This window comes from Ranitomeya imitator, chromosome 5 (genome assembly GCF_032444005.1).
Source record: "Ranitomeya imitator isolate aRanImi1 chromosome 5, aRanImi1.pri, whole genome shotgun sequence".
NCBI lineage: Eukaryota > Metazoa > Chordata > Amphibia > Anura > Dendrobatidae > Ranitomeya > Ranitomeya imitator.
The window spans coordinates 473,595,591-473,616,584 of NC_091286.1; the positions used below are offsets into that span (position 1 = coordinate 473,595,591).

At 42.9% G+C, this 20,994-nt stretch overlaps 1 protein-coding gene across 1 annotated transcript in view; it reads right to left on the reverse strand.

Moving 5' to 3' along the window:
- TMEM212 (transmembrane protein 212) overlaps positions 1-20,994 on the reverse strand; it is a 31,997-nt gene that overhangs the window by 4,212 nt on the left and 6,791 nt on the right. Inside the window, exons 2-3 of the mRNA XM_069727313.1 lie at positions 1,058-1,117; positions 412-735 (exon numbers count right to left, since the gene is read on the reverse strand). Coding sequence (XP_069583414.1) covers positions 412-735; positions 1,058-1,117 — 384 coding nt within the window. The remainder of the gene's footprint in view (positions 1-411; positions 736-1,057; positions 1,118-20,994) is intronic.

Consider the following 20,994-nt stretch of genomic DNA (forward strand, 5'->3'; position numbering starts at 1 on the left):
GAGTATCATGCAGGCTAATATACTATAATGCAGCTTCATAGAGTATAAAGCAGCCCCTATATGGTATAATGCAGCCCCACATAGTATAATGCAGCCCCATATAGTATAATGTAGCCCTTATATAGTATAATGCAGCCCACATATAGCATAATGCAGCCTGATATAGTAAAATGCAGCCTCATACAGTATAATGCAGCCCCTTACTGTATAATGTAACCTCATATAGTATATATATATATATATATGCACATTATGATTTAGGCTTTTCTATCCTTATAGGAATCACATTGCAAATTGTTTGAATTTCATGAAATTCAACTTGAAGTCGATTTGCGGTGGATTTATTAAATCATCTCCTCTTTTACTGCAAGAAAACTAAACTTTGTAAACAAATAGACCCAAACTACTTACATTTAAGGTGCCTGTTCGTAGAATCCTTGCTGACAGCTTGATCACCAAACTTAATGATGAGCACATAATGCAAACACTTGAGGTCAGGTCAAAGATTTGTAAAGCAAGATGATACCATTCATAGTGGAGAGGTTCTTGGCATACATTCTGAAACTTGGTATAAGGAAAGGGATATTTGATTGCATAGCCAATATAGTTGGTTGATGACATCCCAGCAAAAGTATAGTAACAATATGGACCAATAAGTATGGATGTAATGGCCACTGTAAGCTGAACAGGAGATCCGATGATACTTAAAAGGCTCAATGTAAATGTGGATTCCCACTGCAAAACATATCAAGCATAAAGTCAACTTTTATATAATCAGCCAACTGCTTTCCTGCATATAGCCACCAACAGAAACTTAGATAAGGGTGCTAGGAGACAGACTCGGTCAGGGTATTTCGATACAGGTCTGGAGCAAGAAATTGTACCTTGCTTTGGCTTTGCCTCCCAATAACAGATATTATTCATGTAAGGCTAAAATGTTTTAGAAATTTTAAGCTATTGGGAATTACAGCTGACTTCTTTAACTGGTGAGTAATAAACTACTTTGTAATCTGTTGGATTAGTATAAAATAATGAATTATGTTAAATTAAAACTTACCAGCGATCTCTGAGTCCATTCACTATAAGCTAGGAGTGCAAGAATGCCAATTGACAGGGCCTGTGAGAGAAAGGGATATTGAACATAATATCATCTTAACTTTCTGAATAACCTTAATAATGGTAATTGTACCCACACTATCATTATCTACAATGATTATTAGAGATGAGCAAATCAATCCGCAGAAGATAGAGTTTGAGTCGAATTTTCCAAAATTTGTATTAATAAAGTTTTTGCATTTGTCACCATTTTCCAAGACCCATAGCATTTTCATTTTTTGGGAACTGGGGCTGAGTGATGGCTTATTTTTGCCCCTTGAGCTGAAGTTTTTATAAATACCAGTTTAGGGTAGTAATGAGGTTTTGATTGCCTCTTATTGCATTTAATTGTAAAGTTGCGACAGCCAAAAACATTTAGTTAGTTACCGGTAATGGGATTTTCCAGAGCCCATGACAGCCCTACCCGAGAGAGGATCCGCCAATCCAGGACAGGAAATCCAATGAAATAAAATGGTGGCACCTAACCTTCATATTAGCTGGTTTACAGAGCATGAGAGGACCTCAAAATTATTATTAGTACACACTTACACCAAATTATCATCACATTCCAACTGTAAATACTCCGCCTGAAAAAGTGCAATACTGATGGCCTTCCTAATCAAACTGGCTAAGGTATTCTTTGAGACTTTAAGCCCCTTCCTAGCCCCTTGAAGAGACAAACAATTGGATCTTCCTCCATCCTTTAGTTGCTTCTATATATTTAATTAGGGCTCTTTTACATCTAATGTATAATACCGTTCTTTTTTGTTTTTTTCCCTATTGAATCTTTTAGCAACCTTTGGAAGGTAAGGTGGGTCAAGTCTCAAAACCACTCTATCTTTCAGCACCTGACTGAATGGGGGATTTACCAACAAGGCCTGAATGTTACTGACCATACGAGCTGATGTCAATGCTTGATGATTATGACCATAACAGTAAGATTCTTGATGGAGGCTTCCTGTTAAGGTCCAAAGGGGCTTTTCTTAAGGGCTTCTGGAACTAGATTCAAATCCCAACGAGGTATCTTAGGGCTAGGAATCAGTCTAGATCTATTATATGATTTAATAAACTGCACAATCCAACTATTAGCTGCTATATTACAATTGTACAGCAGCCCCAAGGCCGAAACCTGAACATTAAGGGTGATTGTGGACAACCCCAGTGTTACGTGTTAAGGAACCACTCACCACCCAGAATATGTTGTGCAGTTATATGTATGTATAATAGGTTCCATGTGAGATGCATGTCCCTAATGCATCAGCCCACAGGCTGCGCCCCTGGGCAGAGGGGACACGATATTCGCCTTTTGTCCGCCCCCCACCTTTGTAATTCCCACAGTAAATATTGGCAGGCTCCGGCCACCTGCGGCTATTGTAATGTATGTCTGGCCTGCCCTCTGTATCTGTGTGATATATTCTGTGTCCTGTCAGTAAAGTGTTGTCCGACTGGAAAAACGTGGAGAAGCAGTGATCTTTTATATGCGCCCATGTAACTAAGCAATTCCAGCCAGCGTCCTTTATTCAGACTCCAGCCAAAGCAGAGTGGACCTCCTGAAACACTGGGTGGTACTGAAAGAGGTACCCCAGCTTGGTAGACCTCGTTACACTGGTGGCAGATAGCGGGATATGATACCCCTTCTACAGGAGGAAAGAAAGTTGGAAAACAACTACCAGAAGTTAGAAGACTACATTAAAAGATCTGGTGGAAGCCCGAGGGTTGATCGCCAGCAACAAAACAAAAGCGGATTTGATAGCAGCCATCATGGAACACGACAGTGCAGCGCCCCCCAATGTGAACGTGGAGGAGACTGAATTCCAGAGGGAGGTAAAGAACAGACTGGCGTTCTATGGCCCAAACCCTGCAGTAGAGATCATACGAGAGGTGATGGCTGATGTGTGTACTGATCTGAAGGAAAAGACGGCCGAGCGGACCAGGATAGAGCTAGCCAAGATGGAGATGGCAGAGCGGAGAGAGGAGAGTCAGCAAGCAGGGGGAGCTCTGGCCTTCAACCAGGTACCTTCAACAGTAAGCCACAAAAAGATCCAGTATAATGCCTTCCGACAGTTGGGGGGAGGCAGAGGAAGACATTGATGGCTTTCTGCAGGACTTTGAGCGGCAGTGTGCCCTTCATCAAGTGAAGCCGGAGGAACGGGTTCAGATTCTGGCCAGCAAATTGACAGGCCGGGCAGCGGACGCCTATCGCACGGTACCTGATGAGGACTGTATGGACTATGAGCGGATCAAAAAAGTGATCTTGGCCCGGTATGTGCTGACACCAGAGGCATACCGCCAAAAGTTCCGCAGACTTATAAAGCACGTAACCCCCAGCTCTAACCCTTTTTGGAGAAATTCTACTAAAGATTTTATTGGAACTTTTCCACCTAATTTCTCCCCTGAACTAGATAGAAACTTTTTCCATGCTCTACTTTATATTTTACTGGATACAGGCTTTCTGCTTTTCAATAGGGTAGATACTAAACCCTGGGAGAACCCCTGGCCTGTCAACAATCAGTGAAGGGCCTACCATCTTGTTGATAGCCGTGTGTGCACGCAGACCCGAGCAGCGTGTCAGCAGTGGATCATGTCAGACCCTTTGCTGCACATGTCACATCGCCCATCTAAAGCTCTTCCAGACCAGTCACCAGTGCCACAGCCAGGTAAGCTGCTCTTCCATCCACAGGGTCAGACCTGGGAAATTCTTTCAGCCTCACCTTCTTCTTGATGTCTCCCATCAATGACAGGAAACTGAATTGATGTAGAGGAGTGGTGCCGCACTTTTATTTTAGTGGTTTTCCTGTCATGGATAGGTGGATACTCTCTCAGGTGGTGCTGTCATTGGTGAAGGGAAAACTTAATTCTGGAATTAAGATTTTTTTTCTAGTCACACCGTTTACCGATCTGATCAATTTATATTATATTTGATAGATTGGACATTTCTGAGCTCAGCAATACCAAATACTGTTGTGTGAAAAAGTGTTTGCCCCCTTCCTGATTTCCTATTCTTTTGCTGTTTGTCACACTTAAATGTTTCAGATCACCAAACAAATTTAAATATTAGACAAATAAAAGACAAGTGAACAAAATATGCAGTTTTGAAATGAAGGTCAGCAGTATTAAGGGAAAAAGAAATCCAAACCTACAAGACCCTGTGTGAAAACGTGATTGCCCCCTCAACCTAATAACTGGCTCAGTCACCCTTAGTAAACCAACAGGGAGGGCAACCAAGGTAAATGCTCCACCATAATATGATTATAGAATACCAAAAAGAAATGGACACTTGAGCTGAAAAATAACACTTTATTGAAAAAACTAAAATATAAAAATACATCAATACGAATATAGAGTAAAAAAGACACAATGAAAAAAGAGACAATGAAAAAAGAGAGGCAACACTAGTGCCACGCACGGATACAATGACCAGATAATACAAAAGTACAAGTGTGTAAAATTCTATACCAAGCTATCTGGAGGAGCAGATTAACATACAGAGACTATATATATATAGATGGATATACAGTGGGGCAAAAAAGTATTTAGTCAGTCAACAATAGTGCAAGTTCCACCACTTAAAAAGATGAGAGGCGTCTGTAATTTACATCATAGGTAGACCTCAACTATGGGAGACAAACTGAGAAAAAAAAATCCAGAAAATCACATTGTCTGTTTTTTTTAACATTTTATTTGCATATTATGGTGGAAAATAAGTATTTGGTCAGAAACAAAATTTCATCTCAATACTTTGTAATATATCCTTTGTTGGCAATGACAGAGGTCAAACGTTTTCTGTAAGTCTTCACAAGGTTGCCACACACTGTTGTTGGTATGTTGGCCCATTCCTCCATGCAGATCTCCTCTAGAGCAGTGATGTTTTTGGCTTTTCGCTTGGCAACACGGACTTTCAACTCCCTCCAAAGGTTTTCTATAGGGTTGAGATCTAGAGACTGGCTAGGCCACTCTAGGACCTTGAAATGCTTCTTACGAAGCCACTCCTTCGTTGCCCTGGCGGTGTGCTTTGGATCATTGTCATGTTGAAAGACCCAGCCACGTTTCATCTTCAATGCCCTTGCTGATGGAAGGAGGTTTGCACTCAAAATCTCACGATACATGGCCCCATTCATTCTTTCATGTACCCGGATCAGTCATCCTGGCCCCTTTGCAGAGAAACAGCCCCAAAGCATGATGTTTCCACCACCATGCTTTACAGTAGGTATGGTGTTTGATGGATGCAACTCAGTATTCTTTTTCCTCCAAACACGACAAGTTGAGTTTCTACTAAACAGTTCCAGTTTGGTTTCATCAGACCATAGGACATTCTCCCAAAACTCCTCTGGATCATCCAAATGCTCTCTAGCAAACTTCAGACGGGCCCAGACATGTACTGGCTTAAGCAGTGGGACACATCTGGCACTGCAGGATCTGAGTCCATGGTGGCGTAGTGTGTTACTTATGGTAGGCCTTGTTACATTGGTCCCAGCTCTCTGCAGTTCATTCACTAAGTCCCCCCGCGTGGTTCTGGGATTTTTGCTCACCGTTCTTGTGATCATTCTGACCCCATGGGGTGGGATTTTGCGTGGAGCCCCAGATCGAGGGAGATTATCAGTGGTCTTGTATGTCTTCCATTTTCTAATTATTGCTCCCACTGTTGATTTCTTCACTCCAAGCTGGTTGGCTATTGCAGATTCAGTCTTCCCAGCCTGGTGCAGGGCTACAATTTTGTTTCTGGTGTCCTTGGACAGCTCTTTGGTCTTCACCATAGTGGAGTTTGGAGTCAGACTGTTTGAGGGTGTGCACAGGTGTCTTTTTATACTGATAACAAGTTTAAACAGGTACCATTACTACAGGTAATGAGTGGAGGAAAGAGGAGACTCTTAAAGAAGAAGTTACAGGTCTGTGAGAGCCAGAAATCTTGATTGTTTGTTTCTGACCAAATACTTATTTTTCACCATAATATGCAAATAAATTGTTAAAAAAACAGACAATGTGATTTTCTGGATTTTTTTTTCTCAGTTTGTCTCCCATAGTTGAGGTCTACCTATGATGTAAATTACAGACGCCTCTCATCTTTTTAAGTGGTGGAACTTGCACTATTGCTGACTGACTAAATACTTTTTTGCCCCACTGTATATGTGGCGTGGTTACAATATATACATGAAATAAAAAGCTGTTAAATCAATAAATAGCTGTACGTAGAGGTGACCACACCATTAGATGAGCTCCCCAGTGATATCTGGACAGAGGAAGGTTCCAAATAGGAGAATATATACAAATATAATAAAGTGCTTAATGCGATCCTAATGTCAAAAGATACCCAAAATAACTCTATAAGAGTAGTGCATAGCCGCAAATATCCTGGGAAGTCCCATATATATTAATAAATAGATAAACTCAGGGCTGCACATGCATAATGGTATGAAAAAATGAGAAATATGGGAGAGACAAATAAGGAGACGAACCGACCTGCTACCATGCGTGGAAGGAGGGGCCCCGACGCGCGTTTCGCATCTGTTGCTTCCTCGGGGGGCGCTTTTTTCATTGTGTCTTTTTTACTCTATATTCGTATTGATGTATTTTTATATTTTAGTTTTTTCAATAAAGTGTTATTTTTCAGCTCAAGTGTCCATTTCTCAGTCACCCTTAGCAGCAACAGCTGCAATCAAGCGTTTGCGATAACTGGCAATGAGTCTTTTACAATGCTCTGGAGGAATTTTGTCCCACTCATCTTTGCAGAATTGGTGTAATTTAGCCACATTGGAGGGTTTCCGTGCATGAACCGCCTTTTTAATGTCATGCCACAGCATCTCAATTGCATTACGTTCAGAACTTTGACTAGGCCACTCCAAAGTCTTAATTTAGTTTTTCTTAAGCCATTTAGAGGTGGACCTGCTGATGTATTTTGGATCATTGTCCTGGTGCATAACCCAAGTGTCTTTCAGCTTAAGGTCATGAACATATGGCCGGATATTTTTCCTCAGGATTTTTGGGTAGATGGCAGAATTCATAGTTCCATTTATCACAGTAAGTGTTCCAGGTCCTGAAGAAGCAAAACAGCCCCAGACCATCACTCTGTCACCACCATATTTTATTGTTGGTATGATGGTACTGTATGTGTACTTTTTTTTATTTTCAATGTGTCAAAACGGGGGTGATTTGAACTTGTGTTTTTTTTATTTTTTTTCATATTTTAATAAAAAAAAATAATAAAAGATTATTATTATATTATCTAATAGTCCCCTTAGGAGACTTGAAGGTGCAATTGCAGCACCCCAGGTTACCGGTTGCTGCAGTGATGTTGCTTTTCCTTCGGGGAAAGTAATGTCATGCTCAGAGGCAAAGGAGTTCTCTTCGCCAGGTAAGGCACACACATGCAACACATTCTGAATCCAGGCCAGGAGGGGGAGCTCTGCACCCGGATTCAGGGGAGCTTCCCTGTATAAAGATCCTGACCTGGAGGAGGAGCTAGACAGTTGGTCCCAGGAGACCAGTGAATACAGACAGTCTGTGTGGGAGGACAGACAGGGACAGAGCAGAGTGGAGATACAGGACCCCTGTAGAGTAGAACCGGAGGGCATTGAATTACATGGACTTTGCCCTTATTTATTTGTGGCACAGCAGCACCTTGGAGCCTCGAGTCATCGTGAAAGGACCCCAAAAGGCATGGCTCAAGCTGCCTGCCATATAGGTACCTGTCCCTGGACAGGAGAACGAATAAGTACTTTGCTTAGGACACTTAGTGGCAGCAGGGACCTCAGAGACAGTAAGCGCATAGTGGAAGGCTCCTACCTGACCTGCCAAGGGGATTCCACTTGTCTCTGGACTACCTGGACATCTAATTCACCAGTTGCCGGTGCCCTGGGCTGTGGCATGTCACCCACAAGTAAACCAGGTAAAGACTTACAATCTGTCTCCTCCATTTATTCACCGGCCTTACCATCTACGACACACACCATAGGACCTCTGGGGACCCCGCATCTCCTGTGGGAAGTGTAACATCTGGGCTGCCACAACATTTTCTAGGGACCCCCTCTAATGCAGCGTCGGTCCCCCTATTGACCGAACTCTACAGGTGGCATCACAACAATCTTTGAACATTTAACCCCCTTTAACGTTGATGCCCAGGGCCAGACCAGGTCGCAGCCACCGTGACATCCCTCTTTGTGACCTGACCCGGTACTGAGTACCCCACTGCCCTGTGGGCGTTTCACAATATTGTGATCACCTGTGCTATACATAGCAGAAATAACGATGTCCTATGAACGCCGACCACAAGCCGGCTTAACAGGAGAATCATAATGACAGGCAGTAGACCTCCGGCTGTCCTCCCAACCCATTGGCGATCCCCAACCATGTGAAAGGGGCACCGATGAGAGAGATTTGTGATGCGCTTCAACTGGCGAGTGTTATATCCCTGATCCAATCCATCTGTGGCTGTTAAGGGCACATGACAGCTGATTAAAAAAATAAAGTTGCACTCTGTAGTGCTAAGGCATGTAAATATGAAATCTGAAATTAGTATAGCATTTCTGATTTATATAAAAAGAAAAAAATGGAGATACTTAGCACATAATTTGACCAATTCATGCATGACCAGCAGCCGCGATAAGGCGATTTCCGGTTTCAGGGGAACCTATCTAGTGTGAACACCTCTCTGAGGATAAAACCTTAATTCATGGGTAGGTAGTATTCTTCTGCAATAAAAACTGCCACAGGCCGGAGGGCGGAGGGCCCGCTCAGAGCGCTAATACACAAATAACAAAAGACTGACTGGCATTTTCAAATAAAAACTAGGCTCCTGCTGCAATTAAAACCGCCGCAATAATGTTAATCATATTTCATATAACCTGCTGGAATTTTTTTGTTCTCATGCCGAATCAGAATGACAAAAAAACCCTAATCATCACAACTCCATAGTATAACATTGGTCTGAGAACAATGTTGTCTAACCCTTTTGCCTTACAAATGGATGTGACAGGAGAAACCAATGAGTGCCTGTCAAATGAACAACAAGCTCTTTTGGCAATGGGCTCACACAAACTTATAAATCGAATGAGTGCTATCCGATGTTTTGTCATTGTTGCAATAGCATCAGCAATGGCTGGAGACCCCGATCTGGCCCTCCCACCGACTGACGGCGATCTGCAGCCGCCGTCAGTGTTCCGTACCCCTCCGTCCTGTCCTAAGCGCCTTCCTCTCCCCTCCGACCCTCCCCCGTCCTCCCCTCCGCCCCCCCCCCCTGTCCGATCGCACCCCACCATACTTACCTAGTCCCGGTGTCCTCGGTCTTCTCCCATGGGCGCTGCCATCTTGGAAAATGGCGGGCGCATGCGCCGTGCGCCCGCCGAATCTGCCTGCTGGCACATTCGTTCCCTGTACATTTTGATCTCTGTGATAGGTTCTATCACAGCTATCAGAATAATTAAAATAGTAAATAATCCCCACCCTTTATCCCCCCCCCATAGGTAGAGAAAATAATAAAATACAGAAAATATATTTATTTTTGTTTTTCGGTTAGGGGTAGGGTTGCACTTAGGGTTAGGGTTGCACTTAGGGTTGCACTTAGGGTTAGGGTTGCACTTAGGGTTAGGGTTGCACTTAGAGATAGGGTTACACTTAGGGTTGCACTTAGGGTTAGGGTTGCACTTAGGGATTGGGTTACACTTAGGGTTGCACTTAGGGCTAGGGTTGCACTTAGGGCTAGGATTGCACTTAGGGTTGCACTTAGGGTTAGGGTTGCACTTAGAGATAGGGTTGCACTTAGGGCTAGAGTTGCACTTAGGGCTAGGGTTTCACTTAGGGCTAGGGTTAGAATTAGGGTTACAGTTAGAATTAGGGTTAGGGTTACAATTAGGGTTAGGGTTAGAATTAGGGCTAGGGTTGGAATTAGGGATAGAATTAGGCTATGTGCACATGGTGCAGACTTGGCTGCGGATCCGCAGCGGATTGGTCGCTGCGGATTCGTAGCAGTTTTCCATCATGTTTACAGTACCACGTAAACCTATGGAAAACCAAATCCGCTGTGCCCATGGTGCGGAAAACACAGCGCGGAAACGCTGCGCTGTATTTTCCGCAGCATGTCAATTCTTTATGCGGATTCCGCAGCGTTTTACACCTGCTCCATAATAGGAATCCACAGGTGAATTTCACAGTATAGAAATAGCCAATTGGAGTATGCAATTCTGTAATCACCGCTAACCTCCAATATATAAGTAAAAAATACAAATTTTATTCAGTATAATTAAAACAATGCAATACAATAAATATTCAAACGTGAATGAACACCACCACCAACATAATAAAATACAGAGGCACCAAGGGGAGGTGCCTGTCCCTGAATACAACCTGTCTCACCCTGCCTGACAGCGGAGGTTGGCACCCTATATCCTGCGCTCTGGTGCCCCCACTCGGCGACGGCGCTCCCTTTCTGCCCTATTGTGCCCAACAATGGCAGGGGAGTGAAAAGAGATGCCTAAAAGGTGAGAAAGGTAGTAAAGGAGATAAGCTGTTTGTCTTTCAATCATATGACAATACTAAATGAGGCTAGTCTCTTGGCTTAAACTGGATATAGTTAGCTATATAAATATCTTCTTGTATTGATGAGCCTTCTTGTGTAAATGCTTCTTGTATTAATAAATCTTCCTATATGAATGCCTAACTGCTGACTAAATCAATGATAGCACAAACGGATCCAAAATACCCAAAATAAGGGCTTATTATATATAGATAGAAGAAAATGGAACAGAAGATAGTAAGAAGCTTATCTTATCTTATTTTATTCCTGCTGATTTAAATAGCACATATATGTACAGGATGCTTGAGGTAAACTGAACCAAATAAGTTCTATATTTATACCAGCTATCACAGGCCTAATATTTAAATCCCAAAAAGAGAAAATCTGGATGCCAATATATTATGGCTATAGATAAAGCTGGGGGATTCTATCACATCAGCTCAATAATAAGAATGTATACAAAAAGAATAGATCCGTTTGAAAACAGCAGCAATAAATGTTATATCCTTGATGACATAGCACCAGAATTGAATATATATCAGACAGGCTCAAAACCTCAAAACATTATATATACAGTGAAACAGTATATTAAACCTCCATATATAATATCGGTGCAATAAACTCCAGTATCCAAACACACTGCATGCCCCAGTAGTGCAACAAAAAAACCCTCAACGCGTTTCCCCTCAACTGAGGTTCATCAGGAGTAAAATAAATGGTCAAACATTGCCAAATAACAGGCTCAGTTTTGCTGCAATACTTTGATGGATAATAGCCAGCGATACTTAGCTTTGCTGCAATATTGGTAAGACCAGCATGATGGCCAGCCTCTCAGAGACAATCCTCCCTTGTTTGTGATGCTTGGTGTTATAGCCCCCACCCTTGTTACTTATATAGTATCTTTAATTGTTTAAACCACTGCAGCTGATAATGAATAAAGTCCGCGTCCGTGTCATGTTTGAAATTGCTTACAGCGCCGAGAAAACTCGCCTGCGCATGACCGGAAATACTGCAGTGAGGAGCGCAATGTTGGGGCTCCATGCAGGACCGGAAATAACCGTACCTAGCCATAGTGCGCATGTCATGAAGCGCCATAAAGATATTCCCCCAGATGGGTGTATCTGCTAAGAAGGATCCGAGAAAGCTTTCCTGCGCATGACCGGAAACTGCAGCTTAACTGCAGTGGGGAGCGCAATTGAGGCTCCACGCATAACCGGAAATGTCCGCGCTTAGCAGCAGTGCGCATGTCAAGGAACGTCAAAAGGACATTTCCCCCCCAAAAAAATGTCCCTACCAAAGTTGGTCCAGGAATAGATGGAAACATCACACATATCCGAGTACATATTTAACACCGCGGCACTGCGCATGCTCAAAGGAGAAAGAGGATAGTCACATATAGAAGTTGAAAAATATAGCTTACAGCAGGAAAATTATGCTATATATGCAGATAGTATATAGGTATATATGATAAATCTCTCTAATAGGCTTATTATACCGTATAGGGGCCAGAAAAATTATGTAATGGCCTGAGGGGGGAAGAAAGTATACAGCCAGATTGACTACAATATACAACAAAAAAAGAGAAGGGGGGGAGATTTTATTTAAATTAGATATCATTGTACCCCCAAAGACGGGAATACCAATTACATAGATACAAAGTCCAACAGTGGGACCAGATACATAACGTCACACTAGCCAATCACGGCTGATATATGTGACCAGGTTTAGATGGTCCTGTAGACCAAAATAGGGATTTTTAACTGAGCCTGTTATTTGGCTATGTTTGACCATTTATTTTACTCCTGATGAACCTCAGTTGAGGGGAAACGCGTTGACTGTTTTTTTGTTGCACTACTGGGGCATGCAGTGTGTTTGGATACTGGAGTTTATTGCACCGATATTATATATGGAGGTTTAATATACTGTTTCACTGTATATATAATGTTTTGAGGTTTTGAGCCTGTCTGATATATATATATATATATATATATATATATATATATATATATATATATATATATAATATTCAATTCTGGTGCTATGTCATCAAGGCTATAACATTTATTGCTGCTGTTTTCAAACGGATCTATTCTTTTTGTATACATTCTTATTATTGAGCTGATGTGATAGAATCCCCCAGCTTTATTTATAGCCATAATAATATTGGCATCCAGATTTTCTCTTTTTGGGATTTAAATATTAGGCCTGTGATAGCTGGTATAAATATGGAACGTATTTGGTTCAGTTTACCTCAAGCATCCTGTACATATATGTGCTATTTCAATCAGCAGGAATAAATAAGATAAGATAAGCTTCTTACTATCTTCTGTTCCATTTTCTTCTATCTATATATAATAAGCCCTTATTTGGGGTATTTTGGATCCGTTTGTGCGATCATTGATTTAGTCAGCAGTTAGGCATTTATATAGGAAGATTTATTAATACAAGAAGCATTTACATAAGAAGGCTCATCAATACAAGAAGATATTTATATAGCTAACTATATCCAGTTTAAGCCAAGAGAATAGCCTCATTTAGTATTGTCATATGATTGAAAGACAAACAGCTTATCTCCTTTACTACCTTTCTCACCCTTTCGGCATCTCTTTTCACTCCCCTGCCATTGTTGGGTGCATTAGGGCAGAAAGGGAGAGCCGTCGCCGAGTGGGGGCGCCAGAGCGCAGGATATAGGGTGCCAACCTCCGCTGTCAGGCAGGGTGAGACAGGTTGTATTCAGGGACAGGCACCTCCCCTTGGTGCCTCTGTATTTTATTATGTTGTTGGTGGTGTTTATTCACGTTTGAATATTTATTGTATTGCATTGTTTTAATTATACTGAATAAAGTTTGTATTTTTTACTTATATATTGGAGGTTAGCGGTGAATCCACAAGTGAAATCAACACAAAAAACACTGGAAATCTGCGGTAAATCCGCAGGTAAAGCGCAGTGCATTTTACCTGCAGATTTTTCAAAAACGGTGCGGAAAAATCCCCACACAAATCCGCAACGTGGGCACATAGCCTTAGGGTTAGGGTTGGAATTAGAGTTAGGGTTGGAATTAGGGTTAAGACTAGGGTTAGGGGTGTGTTGGGGTTAGGGTTGTGGTTAGGGTTGGGATTGGGGTTAGGGGTGTGTTGGGGTTAGTGTTGGAGTAAGAATTGAGGGGTTTCCACTGTTTAGGCCCATCAGGGGGTCTCCAAACGCGACATGGCGCCACCATTGATTCCAGCCAATCTTGCATTGAAAAAGTCATTTGGTGCTCTCTCCCTTCCGAGCCCCGACCTGTGCCCAAACAGTGGTTTACCCCCACATATGGGGTACTAGCATACTCAGGAGAATCTTGACAACAACTTTTGGGGTCAAATTTCTCCTGTTACCCTTGGGAAAATAAAAAATTCCGGGCTAAAAAATTATTTTTGAGGAAAGAAAAAATATTTTTTATTTTCATGGCTCTGCGTTATAAACTTCTGTGAAGCACCTGGGGATTTAAAGTGCTCAATATGCATCTAGATAAGTTCCTTGGGGGGTCTAGTTTCCAAAATGGGGTCACATGTGGGGGAGCTCCAATGTTTAGGCACACAGGGGCTCTCCAAACGTGACATGGTGTCCGCTAACGATTGGAGCTAATTTTCCATTCAAAAAGTCAAATGGCGCGCCTTCCCTTCCGAGCCTTGCCGTGCGCCCAAACAGTGGTTTACCCCCACATATGAGGTATCAGCGTACTCAGAACAAATTGGACGACAACAACTTTAGTGGTTCAGTTTCTCCTTTTACCATTGGTAAAATTTTAAAAATTGTTGCTAAAATATCATTTTTGTGACTAAAAAGTTAAATGTTCATTTTTTTCTTCCATGTTGCTTCTGCTGCTGTGAAGCACCTGAAGTGTTAATAAACTTCTTGAATGTGGTTTTGAGCACCTTGAGGGGTGCAGTTTTTAGAATGGTGTCACTTTTGGGTATTTTCAGCCATATAGACCCCTCAAACTGACTTCAAATGTGAGGTGGTCCCTAAAAAAATGGTTTTGTAAATTTCGTTGTAAAAATGAGAAATCGCTGGTCAAATTTTAACCCTTATAACTTTCTAGCAAAAAAACATTTTGTTTCCAAAATTGTGTTGATGTAAAGTAGACATGTGGGTAATGTTATTTATTAACTATTTTATGTCACATAACTCTCTGGTTTAACAGAATAAAAATTCAAAATGTAAAAATTGCGAAATTTTCAAAATTTTCGCCAAATTTCCGTTTTTATCACAAATAAATGCAGAATTTATTGACCTAAATTTACCACTAACATGAAGCCCAATATGTCACGAAAAAACAATCTCAGAACCGCTAGGATCCGTTGAAGCGTTCCTGAATTATTACCTCATAAAGGGACACTGGTCAGATTTGCAAAAAACGGCCAGGTCATTAAGGTCAAAATAGGCTGGGTCATGAAGGGGTTAAATGCCCATGATCGGCGCTAGCACCGATCGTGGGCATTTTTGCGGGGTGTCAGCTGTCACATACAGCTGACACCAGCATGCGATCGCCGTGGCGCTCACCGTGAGACCGCGTGATCTTGCCGCCGTACTAGTACTGTGGTTGGCGGGAACACAGTTCCCACAGAGCAGTACTAGTACAGCGCATGTCGGGAAGGGGGTTAAGCAGCCTCTGCTGTTCAATCAGTGCTTCTGTATCATGTCTGCAGTTAGCCTGTGACCTGGCTTCTGGAAGTCTTGCACATAGTATTGCAGCCATCTCCTACTGCGGATCTTTGGGACACGTGTGGACACTGGAATCCCGCTTCTTACCTATCAACACGCAAGGGAAGTAATAAAGAGGGACTCTGTACCTATTTCTGTGATTTATGCTGAACTTAAGGTTTATTCCGGCCTGCCATGTCTCCTGCCTCTGTACCTGCAATTGTGTACAATATTTCCCCTGTGGTATGATTTCTTGCATGAAGTAATACAAGCACTTCTTAAATAAGCCTGTGTTTCCTCGCACCCAAGTACAAGACTCTGTATAGACTGTATACAATACATTACAGGGGGTGAGAGAGGGAGCCCATTTCCAAATCCTTCAATCGCTATCTATCGCGGCATCTAGATGGTTACTCAGCAAGGGGAGGTGCAGGCATTGGCCCTGTCTGTTACCACAGGAGCTCAACTGTCAGCCGAGCTTCCAGCAGTCTTGTGTGGGGAAGTGCTGATATTTCAGCACTTCCCGGCAATCACATGCTTTGATTGTTTAGTCAGATTGACTGACTGATTGCAACAATCAGAGAGCGTGGACCACTGAAATGGGTCCCTGCACCTCTAGCTGTGGTGCTCAGCTGGCAGTTTTCAGTGACCGCTGTCGGGTCGGAGCTGTCACTGTGAGTTTTCACACAGTGACAGCTTAGGCCTCTTTCACACTTCAGTCTTTTGTTGTCAGTTTCAAACTGCCATTTTCGTCAAATAGCGGATCCGCCTTTTTTTTGGCAGATCCGCTATTTTCCCATTGACTTGCATTAGCGACGGATTGTGGCGGATGGTCGTCCGTCCCATCCGCCATGCGACGGATCCGTCGAGATTTGGAGGACATTGTCTAGACATTGACGGACTTTGTAACGTTTTTTGTCACCGCCGAAATGGCGGACCGCGCCGAATCCGTCACGTCCGCCACGTTCTAGCATGGGCGCCTATGGGCGACGGATCCGTCGCGATCCGTAATTTGGCGGATCCGTCGCCCCAATCCGCTTTTTTTAATTGAGCATGCTCCAAAAAGTGGATACTTTGCCCAGGCAACCCCAAAACTATATAAAGAGGACAGGTCATTCCCAAATGTGCCAGCCAGCAAGAGAGACCCTGCCACCCAGAGAGACCCTGCCAGCAAGACCCTGCCAGCAAGAGAGACTCTGCCAGCCAGAGAGGCCCTGCCAGGAAGAGAGGCCCTGCCAGCAAGACCCTGCCAGCCAGGCCCTGCCAGCAAGAGAGGCCCTGCCAGCCAGAGAGGCCCTGCCAGCCAGAGAGGCCCTGCCAGCCAGAGAGGGCCTGCCAGCCAGAGAGGCCCTGCCAATCAGAGAGGCCCTGCCAGCCAGACCCTGCCTGAGACAGCCATGTGAGTACTGCCATCCAGTATGAGGTGTGTGTGCGTGCGTGTGTGCGTGTGCCTGCCTGCCCTGTTTATATTTTTTTTTCATACTATGCTGGTATTTTGAATAGCTGTGCTGTAACATGTGTTTTATGTGTGTATAAATGTTGTGTGATATGTTCTGCATTTTTGTTGTTTTTCATAATGTACTGGTATTTCAAATAAAGAGCAGTGTAGCTCCTACTTTCCAAAAATTTTTTAAAAAATATAGTAATAACATTTTCACAAAACTGTCATTAGTCTCATTTCAAGATAAATGTACAATTAGGTATACATGCAGTAAAGGTTATATATACAAATGCGGAATGCAAATCTTTGCTATAGAAAATGTTATCTGGTTTTAGAAAATACAAACTGTAGGGTAATCATAATTAACAATTTAGGGAATTGGTATTTTAATTTTGAATGAGGAACATTTTTATAAGGTTAATACTTTGTTTAGGTGGGTTTACCAGCATGCGCATGGCGCATATCAAGTTCCAAGTACGGTAGTTTTGGTGTTGCTTTCAAGGGATTTTTTGGGGTTTTTTTTGTTGGGAAACAGGAGGTAGAGGGTTTGGCAGCTTGTGCATCAAGCATATCTAGCATATCAAGTTTGACGGTTTAGAATTTTTTTTTTTTTGTGGTGGGGGAAATCAAAAAGTAAGTTGGCATACTTATTCATAATCATTCTAATTAAAACTGTCTTCAAATTGGAAGATGTTACAGGAACCAAGCAAGGTACTGACCCAAGACGTACGCAGGCAGGCTCCCCAAGTTTTGGAAAGAGATGTAAGTGTAAAGTCCCGAAAGCTGCATCTATCCATCTATCCTTTTGTATAGTAGCTTAGAACTCTCTTTATACTTACAGATTCTAGGGACCAAGAGCGACCCAAGCAAGGGACCGACCAACCCAAGATAGACGCAAGCCCCAAGTTTTTGAAACAGATGTAAGTGTAAAGTCCCGAAAGCTGCATCTATCCATCTTTCCTTTTGTATAGTAGCTTAGAACTCTCTTTATACTTACAGATTCTAGGGACCAAGAGGGACGCAAGCAAGGGACCGACCAACCCAAGATAGACGCAAGACCATAATGTCTTCTTCTGAGAGCCCCCCAGCACATCATCAGCAAACTGAGGTGTTTATTTTTTTTTCTTCATAAATTTTTTTATTTTGGTACAACTATGGCAATTGTATTTTAAGCCTTTATGTGTTTATTCTGTATTCACAGGAAGATGAAGCAGAGGGGCTTACAGAAGGAGACGGACAGGGTGGAGAAATTCAAGGAGCGGGAGCGCATAGTGTAAGTTTTGCACAGACCAATCCTCACATACAACACACTACACCCAACACAAACATTCAGCACAGCACACACAATACATATGCCTCTATCCAAGCACATTATTTATTTATTTATTTTTTTTATTAGTCTTCACAATCCGGGGCTCGACGTAGAGTTCCTCAAAGCACCTCCCATAGTCGTCGGAATAATTATCGCGACGGTCGCCGAAGAGTAAGTTCCTTTTTGGTTTGGTGTTTAGTAAACTGTAAAATTCATGTGGTGTAATCTTTCCCTTTTTATTCTTATCTTTTTGTTAGGCTTCACAGCGTGCTCCCGAACAGGATGACGAAGAGGAGGGCATTGACGTGGAGACCCTCATCCAAGCGGTACAAATTTGGGTGCCGCTGTGGAACATGTTGGACCGCCGCCATGCTGACCAGTTAATCACCCAACGGCTATGGGAGGAAGTGTGCAGTGCTGTTATGGATAACTGGGAGGAACTCGATTCTGGGGCCCAGGATCTAGCGCGTAAGTATTCACACTTCATTACCTTATGTTAGCATGATTTAATGTGTTGTATAGTAACCAATTTTTGCTTTCTCTTTCCAGGTAACAGGATTATCGTGCGGTGGCGGTCACTCAGGGATCGCTTCCATTTAATAAGGAGATGCAGGCCCCGAGTGGATCTAGAGGACGCAGGAGCAGGTACAAACGTGCCAGAGCCCTGTCGTTCCTCCGGTCGACGCTGCTGAGCAGAAGGTAAATATTCAACACCACATATTTTCAGTCAAACTGTAAAAATGTGTAACCTTAAATATTTTTTTTGCAGCAAGGGCAATTGTAATATCAAGATACTAATTTTTTTTCTTCTTCTTTAACAGCACTTTCTGCAGCACTCGGGAGCCTGCATCAGAGTTGCACCCCTCTGGAGCGATCTCTAGGGAGTCCGCCACCGGGGACCACGTCGACCCCTCTGTATCTGTAACTTCCCTTTTGTTTGATCTCTCAGACCCATCCACCAGCGCTGGAGCAGCAGGGTGGACTTCATCACTTGAAGCTGCAGGTGATGAGTTAGAGTTCCCTTTACCCCACCCCTCTGCCACTGCCGCAACATCTAGACCACCTTTGGGGTCAGGATGGCAGCGCCAGAGAGGTCAGGAAAGGAGCTATGCGCCTGACTTTTTGCAGCTGAATGCATCCTTCCACAGTGCTGTCAAGCTTTTGAGTCAGCAAACGTCTGCTGGGTACAATATGCTTAACAAAAGCATACTTGAACTCAGCAGTCGTCTGGATAGGATGCAATCAGAGGCAAACCAGTCACCAAGACACTGTTTTTTTCAGTCGGTCCTCAGGCACATGGAAAATCTAACTCCTGACCTGCAGATGCATGTGATGCAAGGCTGCCACACTGCTCTAGTGCAGGTGATGTCCCAAACCCCTCTACCTACCCTTCATGTTTCTACACCTTTCCCCTCTAAAACCACCGTCTATCCTCCCGTCCGTCCTCCTCCCGTCCGTCCTCCTCCCGTCCATTCTACTCCTTCGCCATTCCTTCCTTCCCCCCTTAGTCTTTCCCAGTTTTTACCGTCCCCTTTCCATTCTTCCCCTTTAACTTCACCATTAACGATCCCACCAACACCTTCATACCTCTCACAAACCACATCTGCACCTCAACTCTCTGCCCAACCTCATGTTTTCACCACCCATTCCACTTCTGTTCCTCCCCATGATGTCCGTGATGTCCTGTCCCCCCATCTCGACGTGGTCCGCCCTGTCAGCCCCTCCGCTACTATCTCCACCCAAAATTATGAAAATCTGTAATGTACATAATAAATAAACTTTTTTTGGTTTAAAAACAATTTTATTGTATTTCTTTTTTTTTGTAAAAAAATGTATTAAAGCCATCAAGGTTATGGTAACAGTAACAGTAGAAAAAGTTTAAAGGGTACCAGTTCAAAACATACAATACTGCAAGGTTAAAGTACAAGGTTTTGTAACCAAACAAAAAATGGTATTTTTACAAGTGTGAAAAAAATTTTTTTTTAAACCATTTCATACTGCCAGTCAACTGATCCTGGAGGAGACATGAAGTAGTCTGCAAAATTCTCCCGCATTCTGGAGACTGCTACTGGACTGCGAAAACTTGTGTTGTGGTAATCCCGCAAGGTGCTTTCTGACACATTATCCTCCAGGGAAACTTGTTCTTTTGATAAAACAAAATTGTGAAGTACCACGCAAGCCTTCACCACATCATCGACAGTTTCAGTCTGCAGTTTAATTGCAGTTAGTAGTATTCTCCATTTAGCAGTTAAGATGCCAAAAGCACATTCCACAACTCTTCGTGCTCTGGTTAAGCGGTAATTAAAAATTTTCTTACTGTGGGTCAGTCCACTACTTCCAAAGGATTTCAGCAAATGTGGGGAAAGCTGGAAGGCATCATCTCCAACGCAAACAAATGGTAATGGTGGACCAGTGGTTCCAGGGAGAGGTCTAGGGGGCGGAAAGTCAAATGTCTCTCCATACAAACAACGCCCCATTGGTGAACTTTTAAAGATCTGTGAGTCATTTGCGCGTCAATACGCACCGATATCCACAGCGATGAACTTGCAGTGTGCGTCGGTTATGGCCATCAATACAATTGAGAAGTACTTCTTGTAGTTGTAAAACTGTGATCCAGAGCCAGAAGGTTTGATGATCCTTATGTGCTTCCCATCGACTGCTCTGACACAATTTGGGAACTGGCATATTTGTTGAAAATTTTGTGCAATCTCCAGCCACCTCTCCTCTGATGGCTCTGGAATGTATTCCGCTTGTAGGCACTCCCACAATGCCCGGCAGGTCTCTCTGGTGGATATCCCAAGCCGAAACTGAGAATGTAAGGATGAAACGGTTCTCGAGTTGCAAGGAATCTGTTAACAAAAGGAAAAGACAATAATTAATAAAAACATCAAAAAACAACATTACAGTTATAAGTCTGATGACTGAGAATCATTTAAAAAAATAAATAACTTACC